General features: G+C 37.4%; 2 protein-coding genes and 1 pseudogene across 3 annotated transcripts; 1 reads left to right on the top strand and 2 right to left on the bottom strand.

Moving 5' to 3' along the window:
• The first annotated feature begins 501 nt into the window (after positions 1-501).
• LOC110417142 (cyclin-D5-1-like) lies at positions 502-2,678 on the top strand. Its single transcript, XM_021429371.1, has 5 exons — positions 502-934; positions 1,043-1,129; positions 1,218-1,509; positions 1,618-1,751; positions 1,892-2,678. Exons 1-5 carry the CDS (start codon positions 707-709, stop codon positions 2,102-2,104), a joined length of 954 nt encoding a protein of 317 aa, XP_021285046.1. The 5' UTR covers positions 502-706; the 3' UTR covers positions 2,105-2,678.
• A 2,347-nt stretch (positions 2,679-5,025) lies between these two features.
• On the bottom strand, positions 5,026-7,553 carry LOC110416372 (calcium-transporting ATPase 1). The gene is made up of 4 exons (XM_021428358.2): positions 6,835-7,553; positions 6,430-6,601; positions 6,014-6,312; positions 5,026-5,570 (listed from the first exon to the last, which is right to left on the bottom strand). The coding sequence occupies exons 1-4, from the start codon at positions 6,988-6,990 to the stop codon at positions 5,322-5,324; spliced, it is 876 nt and encodes a 291-aa protein (XP_021284033.2). The 5' UTR covers positions 6,991-7,553; the 3' UTR covers positions 5,026-5,321.
• Positions 7,554-7,637: 84 nt separating this feature from the next.
• On the bottom strand, positions 7,638-11,006 carry LOC149527193 (calcium-transporting ATPase 1 pseudogene; annotated as a pseudogene). The gene is made up of 3 exons (XR_016351220.1): positions 10,527-11,006; positions 9,582-9,636; positions 7,638-9,493 (listed from the first exon to the last, which is right to left on the bottom strand). The product of XR_016351220.1 is annotated as a calcium-transporting ATPase 1 pseudogene (transcript).
• Positions 11,007-13,233: the final 2,227 nt, after the last annotated feature.

Genomic DNA, 13,233 nt, shown 5'->3' on the forward strand with positions numbered 1-13,233 from the left:
ACCCAATCAAATCAAATAATACAAATCAGTCAATTAAAAAGAATTTATTTAACATCCCTATCTGTACATTAATTTAGTCATCAATAGCACCTTGCTTGCTATCCTGGGTCGGGCCAATTACCGTGCAGCCCACTGCTGCCAGGACAGGGACCCAACGATACGGATTGTAACCCTTCTAGGCCTGAACTGGTGTGTGGGCTGTAACAACTAGACCTGTACGGAATCCACATGACATCATCAGACCTTCTTCTTATTGGACCGTGTTCTCCACGCCCTCGAAACTTGCTTATCCAAACTTGTTCTCGCCCTGGATCAGTGCTCCCAGTCAAAACTCAGTCCTCGGCAAAATAATACTACTAACACAAAAATACCAAAAGTAACCCACAAATTAACACACGAAAAAAAGGGGCCTTGATTTATAGACGAGAAAGGAGATATTGCCCAACAAACTAGACCTTTTTTTTTTTGCCTTTTTTCAATCTTTAACCGCTGAAACAGTAAACCATTTCTGCTAGATTATAGCGTTTCAATCCATTATCATCATCTTTTATTGGCTCATCATAATTCCAAGTTGGTCAAAGTGAACTACATATTTGTTCTCTATATAAATCATGGAATTACTATCAGCTTTTGTATTTGATATACTTTCCTAGATTTTCTGGGATTAGAAATTAGTAAGGAAAGTTTTAAAAGAAGGGTTTTAGAGATGGATGGTGATGCTTCTTTGTCTGGCCTTCTTTGCTTAGAAAATGAGACTAGTTTGGAGGAAAAGGAAGGGTTAGTTGATGAGAATTACATTGCTGTATATGATGAAGAGTGTGTGCAGATGTTATTTGATAGAGAAATGAGTCTTGGGTTTAAAAAGAATGAATCCTTGGTGCTTAGTAACTGGCTCAAATATGCTCGTTTGGAAGCTATCGCATGGATTCTCAAAGTTAGTTTCTTTCGAGTTTTGCAATTCCTTTTCCTTTTCCTTGATTGAGCTTACGTTATCAAACTTCCATTGGCATTGATATCCTTTCTTCTTTTTGAGTCAATCCAGACAAGAGCAGTCTTTGGATTTCGGTTCCAAACAGCTTATTTATCTGTCATTTACTTTGATCGATTCCTTTCAAGGAGGACCATTGATGTAAGTTTTTAGTTCTCTTTACATTATCAAAGTTTGTTGCTTGCAAATCATAGTGTCTCTTGTCATTGATTTTCTCTTCTTTTTGCAGAGTGAAAAATCATGGGCAATGCAATTGTTGTCAATGGCGTGTCTCTCATTGGCTGCAAAGATGGAGGAGATAAAAGTTCCTGCACTTTCAGAGTTCCAGGCTGAAGAATGCAACTTTGAAAGCAAAGTGATTCAAAGAATGGAGCTTTTGGTATTGAATACGTTGGAATGGAGGATGAGTTCAATCACTCCATTTGCCTTTCTACATTTCTTCATTGCAAAAATGTGCAAGGAATCTCCACCGGGCCATTTTGTGTCCAAGACTGTACGACTCATTCTGGCTATAATGAGAGGTACTTATCAAACCAATCATGTTCATTTAAATTATATAGAATTTTGAACTGGTTTTAGATTTTGTTCACTGATTAGCTGTATTTTTATGTTTTTCTCTTTGAAAATAGAGATAAACTTAATAGAACATCGACCTTCTGTCGTTGCCGCTGCCGCAACATTGAGGGCATTGGATCAGAGATTAACAAGAAAAGCATTGGAGTGTACAATGAATTCTGTTTCTTACTGTGGATTTCTTGAAATTGTGAGTCAAATTTTGTTCCATTTTTTCTTTTCTTTTATCCTCTATGAGTCAGTTTTTGATATTCAGAAGAGTCAAATAAGTTAAGGGATACTTAATTGACAGACTTTGAATTGATTGGTGGGCTTTTTTTGCTGTCACAGGAAGATGTCTTTACATGCTACAGTTTAATGGAGAAACTTGATATACCAAAATCTGTAAATTCCCCAGACTTATCACCAACACGTTTGAGGGCAATCAATGTTTTAGACGATTCTTCAAGCTCTGCGGCAGTTTGCACCAAGAGAAAGAGGCTTACATTCAATAAAAGTGACAACAGTGGTCATGATATACCTAATGAGAAGCGGCTCTGCTAGAGAACATCTTAGTTTTTGAGTACCATACCGAAATATTTTACCTGTGGCCTGTTACTGATATTTACTGCTCTCTAATGAGTGTGTTTTTTTATTTATCGCTTCATGGACATGATTTCGAGTTGATTGAATATGTCTACTCGAGCAACAAATACTCAGAGAAAGGAGAAACAGAAAAGGAAAAAAAAAGAAAGAAAAATAAAAAAGCAAAGCTTTGGGCAACATATAAAAAAGCAGATTTTTCATGCACCAATGCCACCAAGTGCAGAAAGAGGTCAGACTGGTGGTACTGAAGGCTGCTGGAGAACAGTCAGTTGAAGCTTACTGACCCCCTCTCCGCCCTTTTGTTTTTTTTATTTTTCTTTCTTTCTTTTTGCTCATTCTTTAAATATTTATTTCCATATCTTTTGGCTTTCTTTTAGTATGAGTTTTATATAATGTCTCTGGCAACCCTACATTTTGATGGGATGCTTTGGGAATGCTTTTTCTGGTGTCTTTGAAAAGGCTGATAACAATGTGGAGTGAGAGGGGAAAGGGGGAGCTTTGCTTATTTTGATTTGATGCATCAGTGTTGCATGTTGGCCTATCACCAAGAAAAGGGTGCCCTACTTATATTGTAAAGGTTGTATGTGATTGGATTTGTTTGAATGTTTGGCGATGCCTTTTAAGACGGACCCTCTGCTCTTTACTTATTGTCAAGTGTTTGCCTGCCTACGTTGAGATTCGAGGGTCATGGAACCCTATGCATTGTTTATGGAATCAAGGTCAATTTCTATTTTGATTACAATCTGATGGAACCTACCGTTTTTTTTTCTCCCTTTTTTGCTTGCACTGAGCTACAGTTTCTCCAAGTCATATTCCAGCTCCATTGCTGATAATGTAGGGATATATATATGGCTTATCCATTGATGTTACCTCTATGACCAAAGACTCAAACCGATAATTCGATTGTTGATAGATATGTTTTAGCTAACTGTGAAGCCGCGGTTGCTATATGTTTTAGCTTGGAATAGCCCTTCAGTGTTTTCCTGGTTTCCCTTTGTGCCCATCTGTCTAAACCTGAGAAGATCTTTTCTCCTTTACTATTTTTGGGGAAATTTTCTAACGATAAAAGTCGCAACAGCACTGTTTGAACTTTGAAACCAATCCAGTGTAACCCAATTCTGCTTCATTGCTTTTTTAAAGACAGTAAATAAAAGTAGAAAACAAAAAACAGTCCTTTTCCTAGTAGGATGATTTGACCAAAATCAGAGATCTGGGGAGATTACGCTGGCGCTACTGCATATGGTAGACTGTGGGTGACACTGTGAATGATTCGTTTTTTCCTTAGCAACCAATGGCTTTCGGGGTTCAAAACTGACAAACAAGTACTTGGTACTCTTCTCTGATCTAACATCAAATCGCAATGAGTTCAAAAATTTTAGTCATTTTGGCTTATATACAGAGTTTCACTCATCCTGTCATCCACAATCTCCAGTCTTATCATGCATCAACATTATACAGTTTTATTGAACTAAAGGGCATTTGAATATGCCAAAAATACATGAAACAAAGCATGTGCAATTGTGCTTCTGGGTATCTGGTTTATTTTCCAGTGTGGATTTGCTGGTAAATTTTGCAATGCTAATGAATTGGAATACGGTGCTTGGAGTTAAAAGTGTACCGTGTGCATATAACCCCACAACATTATTCCTACAACTTTTCTTTTAAGCTGGCTAAAGAAACTATGCATGCCTTGATGTAATGATATCTAGCTTTATTCAACAAGGGTTAATCTGTATCCCAATTTTTCCATCACCTCTGGCTATCACCTAAATATGTAAGTTCTTCTTTTATTTAACCTTTTACCGGTAGAGAACCATTTTTTGTTTAATTTACCTTTTTCTCCTCTCCACTCTCTTCAGCGTTAGCATTTCCCATAATCAAATTGCATTACGCGGCTAATATTGCCTGCTTTGGAGCACCTTTCCCCTAAATTGAGTCAAGCTTTTATAGTATAAGAAAGTGACACTTGCTCAAGCATCCTATTTACCTAAAATATTATCATCAGCAAAAATAGGTTAAGATGTTCAAATCGATAATGACCTCTCAATAAAAGTTTTTGTTTTTATTTGTATGCATGTATATGATATGATTTGATAATATAATTACATGATCGATTTAGAATTCAAAATTATCAATCACTAAATTTATAATTTTTTAAAATTTGATTATGGAATGGTACAGAAAGTAAAGAAATCACTGTTATACTTAAAAGTAGAAATGTAAATAGATTGCAAGAGAGAGTAAAGGAATATTGGCATATATTACTTCGAAAACATTGGTCTGCAAATGCAAATGAATAAGGACCCTTCGTACGGAAGGAAGACCTTGCATGGGATGGTTTCAGATGCTCTAAAAGCCTCCTGGATCTCAAATCTCTCTAAGAACTCTCTGAAATTATTGAACATGATATCTACAATTGGGTGCTGTCAGCAACCCTAAGGTCTAGAAGATTCCAATCCTCTCCTGCACATTGACGACCCTTAACCTAGAAGCTTCTAGAGACTACTGTTGTCTAGGTGCCCGGGGACAACTTTGTTTTACTTTCAAGTTCATTAGATTTTAACAATCAATAATTCACGTGAAAGCTACTTCACTTACTGGCTTCACCTGCAACAATTTAAGCCATTCCTAGATTCATCAGCTAAAGAACAGGCGCGAGTGTTGCAAACCCCCACCCTTCTGAGTTGCCAGAAAAGGTGAAAAACAAATTCTAAATAATGCCAATCAATGTCTTTTAGAACCTTGGCATGTCTCTTGCCTGCATAAGCAAATTGTTATTCTTGTAAATATGGTGAAATTTGGTACAGTTGGAACGAGTTTTTGGCATGAGTTATGACTTCAGAAAACTTTAAAAGCACAAGAAGGTAATGCGTCATAAATCAAATTACAATGTCTGTACAAATCTCTTCAATTCGAATTAAAAGCTTTAGTGAAAGAATATGAATTAGCGTGCTTACGAAAGGTTGACATGTCTTGCAGCAGTATAAGCGACCTCCCTGAAAAAAATTTGCTGGCCTTTCGACTTTACTGTGCAATAAAATTTTCTATCATCCAATGATGCTACTGCTGTGTGACCAAGTGATCAAACAAAACAAGGGGCAAAAACAAAGTACAAGATGACAATTAGGACAAACAAGTCACAAAAAACAAAAAAAGTATCCAGATTGCCCTGATATCAGTTTGAGCCTACAGGAATCAACTTTAAAGCGGCAGCAACTGGCATCCCAAGGAATCCAAGGAAGACACTGACAAACCACTGCTGCAAAGTGAGAGGACAAGTGCTTGCAAAGGTACCAAGGAACTCTACAATTACAATTTGGAAGATGATGGTGCAACTTAGCACAGCAACAAAAACATGGTTCTTCAGTATGCCTCTAAGAACATTTATCTTTTCCATATCTCTGGAGCTAATTTCATTGAAAACCTGAAGAAGAAGACAGCATCCATTGGTGTAAATCAGGCAACTGAAGCAGATATAAAATTAGACAAGTAGAGAAAGCAAATAAAGGAGAACTTGCTCAGTCAAATCTATGGATAATTTTATTTCAGATCAGTGTCACTCACATTCAATTAAGTGGCTTGAATTCCATAAATATTGAAAGTTTTAACAAATTTAAAATGAATCAAAGTCACTCGTGTACATTATCCATCATCACCAATTTGACTTGAGCATCTATTATTTAGTTAGTGACGTACTCGATCATGTGTATTTCCAAGGTATATCAAATAAAGAAAAGAGCACTGGAACACATTCTTCTCTACATGAGCACTAGTGAATCTAGAAAGGACCGTCCAATTAGATGAAAGTATCTTTAAATATTTGAAGAGTATTGATACGGTCAAATATGGCAATGATTTTGACATTACCTGACAAAAGACGAATGAGTTGAAAATAAGTGTGTTTAATATCAACTCAGAGTCTGGGCCATCAAGATGAAAAGCCGCCTTTCCTCTTGTCTGAAGATACCATAGAATCGCAAACTGATATATGGACTGCCCTAAAATATTCCTCCACATTACATTACTGATGAAGTTTCCCTTCCTACCAACTGGTAATCTCTTCATCAAGTCATCGTTAGGAGGCTCTGTAGCTAATGCAAGTGCCCCTAAAGTATCCATGATCATGTTAACCCATAGAAGTTGAACAGCAGTGAGCGGAGCATTTCCTGAGAAATGATAAATCATATCAAATCTCAAAACAATAGAGGGAAAAGCCTTATAGCCAAATTCATGTAAAAGAAGTCATAAATCCATATTAAAGTGACAACAGCGGGGTCTCTTACCAGTTAAACAGGCTGAAGAAAAGTTGACAATTAGGGCAACCACGTTGACTGTCAGCTGAAACTGAACAAATTTTTGGATATTTATATAAACTGAACGCCCCCATTTAGCCACAGTCACAATTGTGGAAAAGTTATCATCCAGGATTATGACATCAGCACTTTCTTTGGCCACCTGTGGATTGTAAATACACTTTTAAGCATATGAAATGCCTTTTTAAGTAGCTAAGAAGATTTCAGAACGGTGGCAAACAACACAAAACTACGAGAAGAGGGGAAATACTGGATGTGCTGTGCATCAGTAGGCAACGATATATTTTTTTTCTCTAATTTTGCCCCTAATAAGATACATTTGGAATTTAAAAACTTTTCTGAAAGAAAACTGAAGGAACAGCATTTAGGATATACCTCAGTCCCAGCAATGCCCATTGCAAGCCCAATATCAGCTTCATGAAGTGCTGGAGCATCATTTGTACCATCTCCAGTCACAGCAACTACTTCTCCAAATGTGGTTCGTAGATGTTTCACAAGAGTGTGTTTATCCATAGGTGAAGATCGAGCCATTACCTGCAAATTTTTGAAATAGTTGTGCAAAAGTTCTCATTTATGATGAGGAGCATCTAAAAGGCAAACTCATATAAGAGTTATAAAGTCAGTTATTACTGTCGGAGACTTCTAATGGTGCACCAAAATATGTGATAAGAGATTGTCCTTACTGCCACAAAACAGTGCCAGTTTGATTGTTTCATCAAGTACTACCCTATCATCTTACAATTAACCTTAAATAGACACAGATTAAAAGATTATTTTCCCCAAAAAATAGTATTTTAAGATCTAAACATAATTAAATAATTTGAAACCCAGGGTTCAGAATTCATATTAGGGTTTAAACAAAAAGTAGTCATAGGTACTGACTACTGAGTGTGCATGACAACCTAATGAATGCACTTTCTCAAGAGCTGCACAGTAGCAGATGCAATTTTTGATGTCTGAGGATTAAATGTTAACTAAATTCAACTAATATCCAGTGGCTATGAAGAAACAGCTTCATCAAGATTTGTTGTGTTGTCCAAAAATAGTGTAACTTCATCAAGATTTGTTGTGTTGTCCAAAAATAGTGTAAGGAAAAAAGGGAATGCACCTGTATTTTGGAATTAGTTCACACAACTCCTCTCAGATTTCTCCCTGAATTCTGGGCCTTCAATTGCTCGTCAGTAAAATCTCAATTTCCCTCGCAATAGCCTAGCAGTGTTTATATTGTCTCCTGTGACCATCCTCACAGTAAACCAGCTGACTGCATATGGCCACAGACTCCTTTACACCAGGGCGTACTGGATCTTTAATGCCAACAATGCCTATACAAGTGTACCCTTTAAGAGGAAGAGCGCTGTCAACAGAAAATTCAGTTCCAATATCCATGTAAGCAAGGCATAAAGTTCGAAGAGCTTCACTGGCAAATAGCTCAATTGTATTCTTTAGATGATTCGTGGATCGTTCATCCAGGGAAACAACATCACCATTGGAGTCTATTACTTTGTCACATGCAGCTAAGATTATTTCAGAAGCACCTTTAGAGTGCATTCGGAAACCTCCTTCAGGAAGCTCTATAACTACACCCATTCGCTTCTTTGCAGAGTTGAAAGGCTCAACTTTCACAATTTTTGATGCTTGTCGTTCAGCTTGGAAATCTCCACCAAGCAATAATGCAAATTCTAAAAGAGCAGTTTCCGTTGGTGTCCCCAGTATCTCAATTTTGCTGTCTTTGTTATTAACAACTTCTCCCCCAGTGTTATTGAATATTGACTGAAGTAGAATTTTCACAGCAGATTCAGGAACTGCAGATCGAAAATTATAACTCTTATCGGAGCTATTCACTTCTTTGATTTCTTCACAAATGCATGTTTTCACAACAGTCATGTGGTATAGTAGTAGTGTGCCTGTTTATCACTGCATTATACCTGTAGAAGATCCCATTGTCTCACAATGCGGACAAGTGCTTTGTCATCATCATCTTCTTCATGCAAAAGCAGGCTTAATGTCACAGCCAAAGGCAGTCCCTCAGGAACAGCAACCACAACAATTGTAACAGCAATAGCAAAAAATTCCAACATTTGCATAGCGTCATCTCCAGACCAATTCCAATGTGTACCTTCCTGTATCTTACGGCTAAACAATCCTTGTATCAGAACAGCAAATGTCACAACAGCAAAATACAAACCTATTTTCCCAATAATTGTTGCAACTCCATTCAGTTTAACCTGCAATGGGGTCTCATCATCTCCACCTTCACTAAGAGTAGCTATCAGTTTACCCCATTGGGTCCTCATCCCAACAGTAGTTATAAGCATCTTGCATGATCCATCCTGCACTTTGGTTCCAGAGAGGAGAAAAGGATTTGCTGCATTCACATTAACTGGTTCGCACTCCCCAGTCAAACACGATTCATTTATCAAAACTGAAAACCCTGAAATGAAGAGTCCGTCAGCTGGGACCTGATCACCTATGGCAAGATGAACAATATCACCAGGAAGCAGATCAAATATTGATATTTTCTGCCTCAGGCCATCTCTGGTAACCTGAACCATAATTTTTTTCTTCTCCTTGTCTAGATCTCTGAACTGCAAAGATTGTTTGTAATCACTTGTGGCAGTCACAAACACAACAAGAAGAATACTCAAAACAATTCCAAGACCATCATAGGCACCCTTTGGCCATCCTTCCACCGTAATGCCGACAGCCAGAGAGACAAAGGCACATATAGCAAGGATCATGAGGGTTGTATCTTGAAGGGCTTCCCACACAAAAACCCAGAAACCTCGAGCAGGGGTTTCAGTAAATTTATTAATTCCATAAATGCGTTTCCTTTCATTTATCATATGCTCAGAAGTAGGAATACCTTTAATGATAGATGTAGAGAGCTTGGCTGCAATATTCTCAACCCCACCATGAATTTTCAACTTCTTCACATCATGGCCTTCAACAATAGAGCCCAACTCATCAGCACAAATCTGGAAACCTGCCGCTTTAACTTCTTCAGGTGCATCATATTCACTAGACAAGTTTAAACCTGTTGGCAAATTAGGGGAATCAACACATAAAGGCAACACTGAGCATATCCTTAAACCTTGACATGTAGCAGACTAAGAGATTCTTACCATGGATAAACTGAAGAGCAGCTTGTGAAACCAAAACTGCAACCCTAAATTTCTCCTATATCACAAAAAGCGAAAAAAAAAAGAAAAAGAAAGAACATCAAAATCAGAATATGAAGAGAAATTGGTTTTTTAAGTCCAATGAAGTCCTGTTCTCTTTATGGTTTATAGCAATTGTGGTTCAAGTAGATCTTGTATTACACTAAGACAGTTCATTGTCATAAATTTTTATTTTTCAAGGTGAAAGAAATGATTCTGCATCAAAATTTTGAACAAACAAGCGCAGGCTTAAATACTATCAGAACCCAACCTTCCAATTATACTTTAAAGTAACAAATTTAGTAATGACTTAAGACCATAGAACAAATTATCTAGCTTTCACCTACCAGGGCACTAACTACACAGCACTAATTTTCGCAAAGAACTTGAGATTCAGGTTAATAGACCTCAAATTCTGGCTGAAAATCACAATGCCAATGATTTACAAAGCCATACTTCAAATAGTTCATACATCCAAAGTAGCAAGCTTTCAACTAGACTTTTGAGTATAGGAATGTCGACTAGGCAGCTATAGATCAGTTGATCTAAACCTAATTAGATCCAAATTCTACATCTCTGGCAACATGAGCAATCCAGGGGAACGAAGTGAGAGATTTGATCTACATTAATAATTAATTTAATCTTATGAGGAAAGATTAAAAGATATAATATCAAACCAGATGTTTATAGCTTCTTTAGATAGGAAAAGTAAAGGACTGAATAGATCAGAAAAGCAAATCAAATTCTAAAACTTGGTCCAAAAATAATTTAAATTTGTTTAGTTAAGCAAAGCTCAGTTTCATTTAATTCTACTAAGCTTCCTCAGGAAGCAACCAAAACAAACTATAAATATATTTCCAAAAATAAATTAAAAAAAAAGGAAAGACTCAATAAAAAATAGAAGAAAACCTGATTGGAGCGACGAATGGCTTCGGCTTCGAATCGTTTGGAGAGATTAGCCGTAAAACGAAACCTTCGCTTACGATTCTTCACGATCCAACAGAGTTTCCTCCATCTTTGCAAAGCTTCTTCCGACGAGTTCTTCGGCTTCACGTCTCCAAAGTTCTCGTTCAAGTAACTCTCCATTTTTTGCTTCCTTGTTTTACTTCTTCTCTTCCAAAAATAGCTTAATCAACAAATCCTAGCTTTTTTTTATTACTTCTTAATCAAAGGAAAGTGCCGAGATTGAAAGAGAAGCTCAGGCAGCATAAAAAATTTATATTCTTCCACCAAATCGGAAGATATAGTTGGATTCCGTAAGTATTTGTTCTTCCCTTAACGGTTCTTCAAAAAAGCAAAAAGAGAATAAAACGACCGGAGTTGACAATAATGTTACTTCGAAGGCAGACTCTTCCAAATGCTTTTCTTTTTGTCTTGGTCTTATTGCTCTCCCAAATAGATTTACCCTTTTTCTTCAGTACGCGGAACTGTAGAGACAGTTTTTGACTGTTACAACGGGTAAACGAAGGTGAAAAAACTGGTGAATTTATTACCATGTTATCTTTTTTACTTGGTCACCGCGTGGAGCGGTAAATAAACTGGCGGGGGTTCTGCCCGGCGAATTAATAAACATGGGGATTGATTTCGTGGTAAAACGTGATTCCGCGTTAGGACACGTTGGGTTTGGTAGCCAATCAGGTGAACAGATTGTCCCTTGGTTTTGTTGGGCCCCCACTCCTTAATTTCCTTCCCTCAAAAGATGAAGTATATGTGAGGAAAATGTGACGTAACAGGAGATAAAAGGGGAGAGAAGAAGGGAACGAAGGAGAAAGATTAAAGGAAAACGCTTAAGAAGAAAACAGAGTAGAGGAAAGTATTTGGTGAACCTACTACCTTTGCTTACACATAAAATTGAATGCTGTTGCAAGTGAGAGAAAATTACCAGAAACCAAAGCTAACTACTAGTAGTGTTTAATTGTTACAAAAAGGACTATCTTATTTGTAGCTTCAACCGTTATGATAAAAAAGCCCATAAGTTTTGAGTGGGGATCGATTGGGTTGGTTTATTTACTTGAAAATTTATTAAGTGGACTTTCATCGTTTATTATTACGATAAAGCAATTAAAGCAAAAATTTTACCATAATTTATTTAGTATTGTAAAATTTGAATTTATAACAATCGTTTTAAAAATGTGAAATGGATAAATTTGATTTTAGTTTAAATTTTATAATTATAAGTAAATTATGTCAAAATTTTATAATAATTTTGATAAAACTAAGATCGTGAGAGCGAAACTCTCTTAAAACGGAGGGTTCCGATAACTTGAGATTTGAAAAGTATTAATTAATTTAAGACCGAGTGGGTTAAAAGCCGAGGGATCAATGGGAGTTGCAACGAAATAAAGGGTTTTTTTTAAGTAATGGGACAACATAAGGGTCTATAGAAAATTATAAGATCACATGCAAGCAGAAAGAGAAGGCTAAAAGAGGGCTGTATTGTTAGAAGCAAAGTCCAACATTGTCAGATGTATTTGTTATTTTCAACTAGCACATTGATTCGATATAATATATTCATGCGTTTAATAAGTCAACCTGCGAAATATAATTTCTTTTGAGACTAAAATTTGGACCTTGCGTTTCTTCTTTTACTTCTTTACCTTCTAAACTTGGAAAGGACCAGAAGAAACAGTTAACAATGGAGTATCGAAATGTGCAGCAAGGAATTGACCAATGAGAATGGAGGACCATTATTTGCTGATTATGGGTGTCCACTCATGAATCACCCAAGGGTTTAGTGGGTAACATGTTATGCCAGGGTTCTTCAGCCTGGAGGATGGACCGCTGGCTTCGCCTTGCATATTTTACCATAACCACTATTGCCAAGCTTGAATATGGGCTGCCTTTTGACGTGCATCCTTATCTGTGGGCCAATGGGTCTAAACTAGTTCCTCCCATGTGGCAACTTTCTGAGTGACTGGCTTAGTTTAGCCTCAAGATTGTAATCCATGGTTGTTGTAGCGTGACCTCACCGACTCACCCCACAGGGACGGGGAAAAGGTATAGCCAACATGTGTTACCCGTAAAACATGTAGATGCAACACTGTTCCTGATAAGTAATGAATTGTTGTGGAATGTGAATCTTGTGGTTAGCAATCGAATACAGGGACAGTAGAAAGTTGTTGATACATGGGATTGGCCAAGGGACAGAAAGCTTAACTAGGAATAAGGTCTCGGGTATCTGCATAATGAGGAGGAAGATGAGTCAAGAAATAGCCTTTTCTTTACTTGCCGACACATTAAAGCTATTTAGGGAATAATTCGATCGACAGGCTTCACAGACCAAAAAAAAAGGAACTTAAAAGGAAAGATTGGGCAGCAGAACTTGCTTGAGGCTCCTAAGAGGATAATCTTTGCCATCAATACTTGGTTTACTTTGGTTTGGTTTGTTTATCACACTTGGAGAGGAAAGAAATAGTTTAACTCCCACTAGTAAATCACTTTCAGATAGACCTGTCAATATGGGCCGGCCCGGCTCAGCCCGGCACTAGTCTTGTGGGTTGAAAAAATATGGGTCGGGTCGGGCCAGCTCATATTTTATATGAGCTACAAAATGTTCAGCCCAGCCCAGCCCTTGCTAGCCCATGGGTCGGGCTGGGCCGGGCCGGCTCCCACGAGT

This window comes from Theobroma umbraticum, unplaced genomic scaffold (genome assembly GCF_002168275.2).
Source record: "Theobroma umbraticum cultivar Fairchild unplaced genomic scaffold, ASM216827v3 scaffold_51.0, whole genome shotgun sequence".
In the NCBI taxonomy this organism is placed as follows: Eukaryota; Viridiplantae; Streptophyta; class Magnoliopsida; order Malvales; family Malvaceae; genus Theobroma; species Theobroma umbraticum.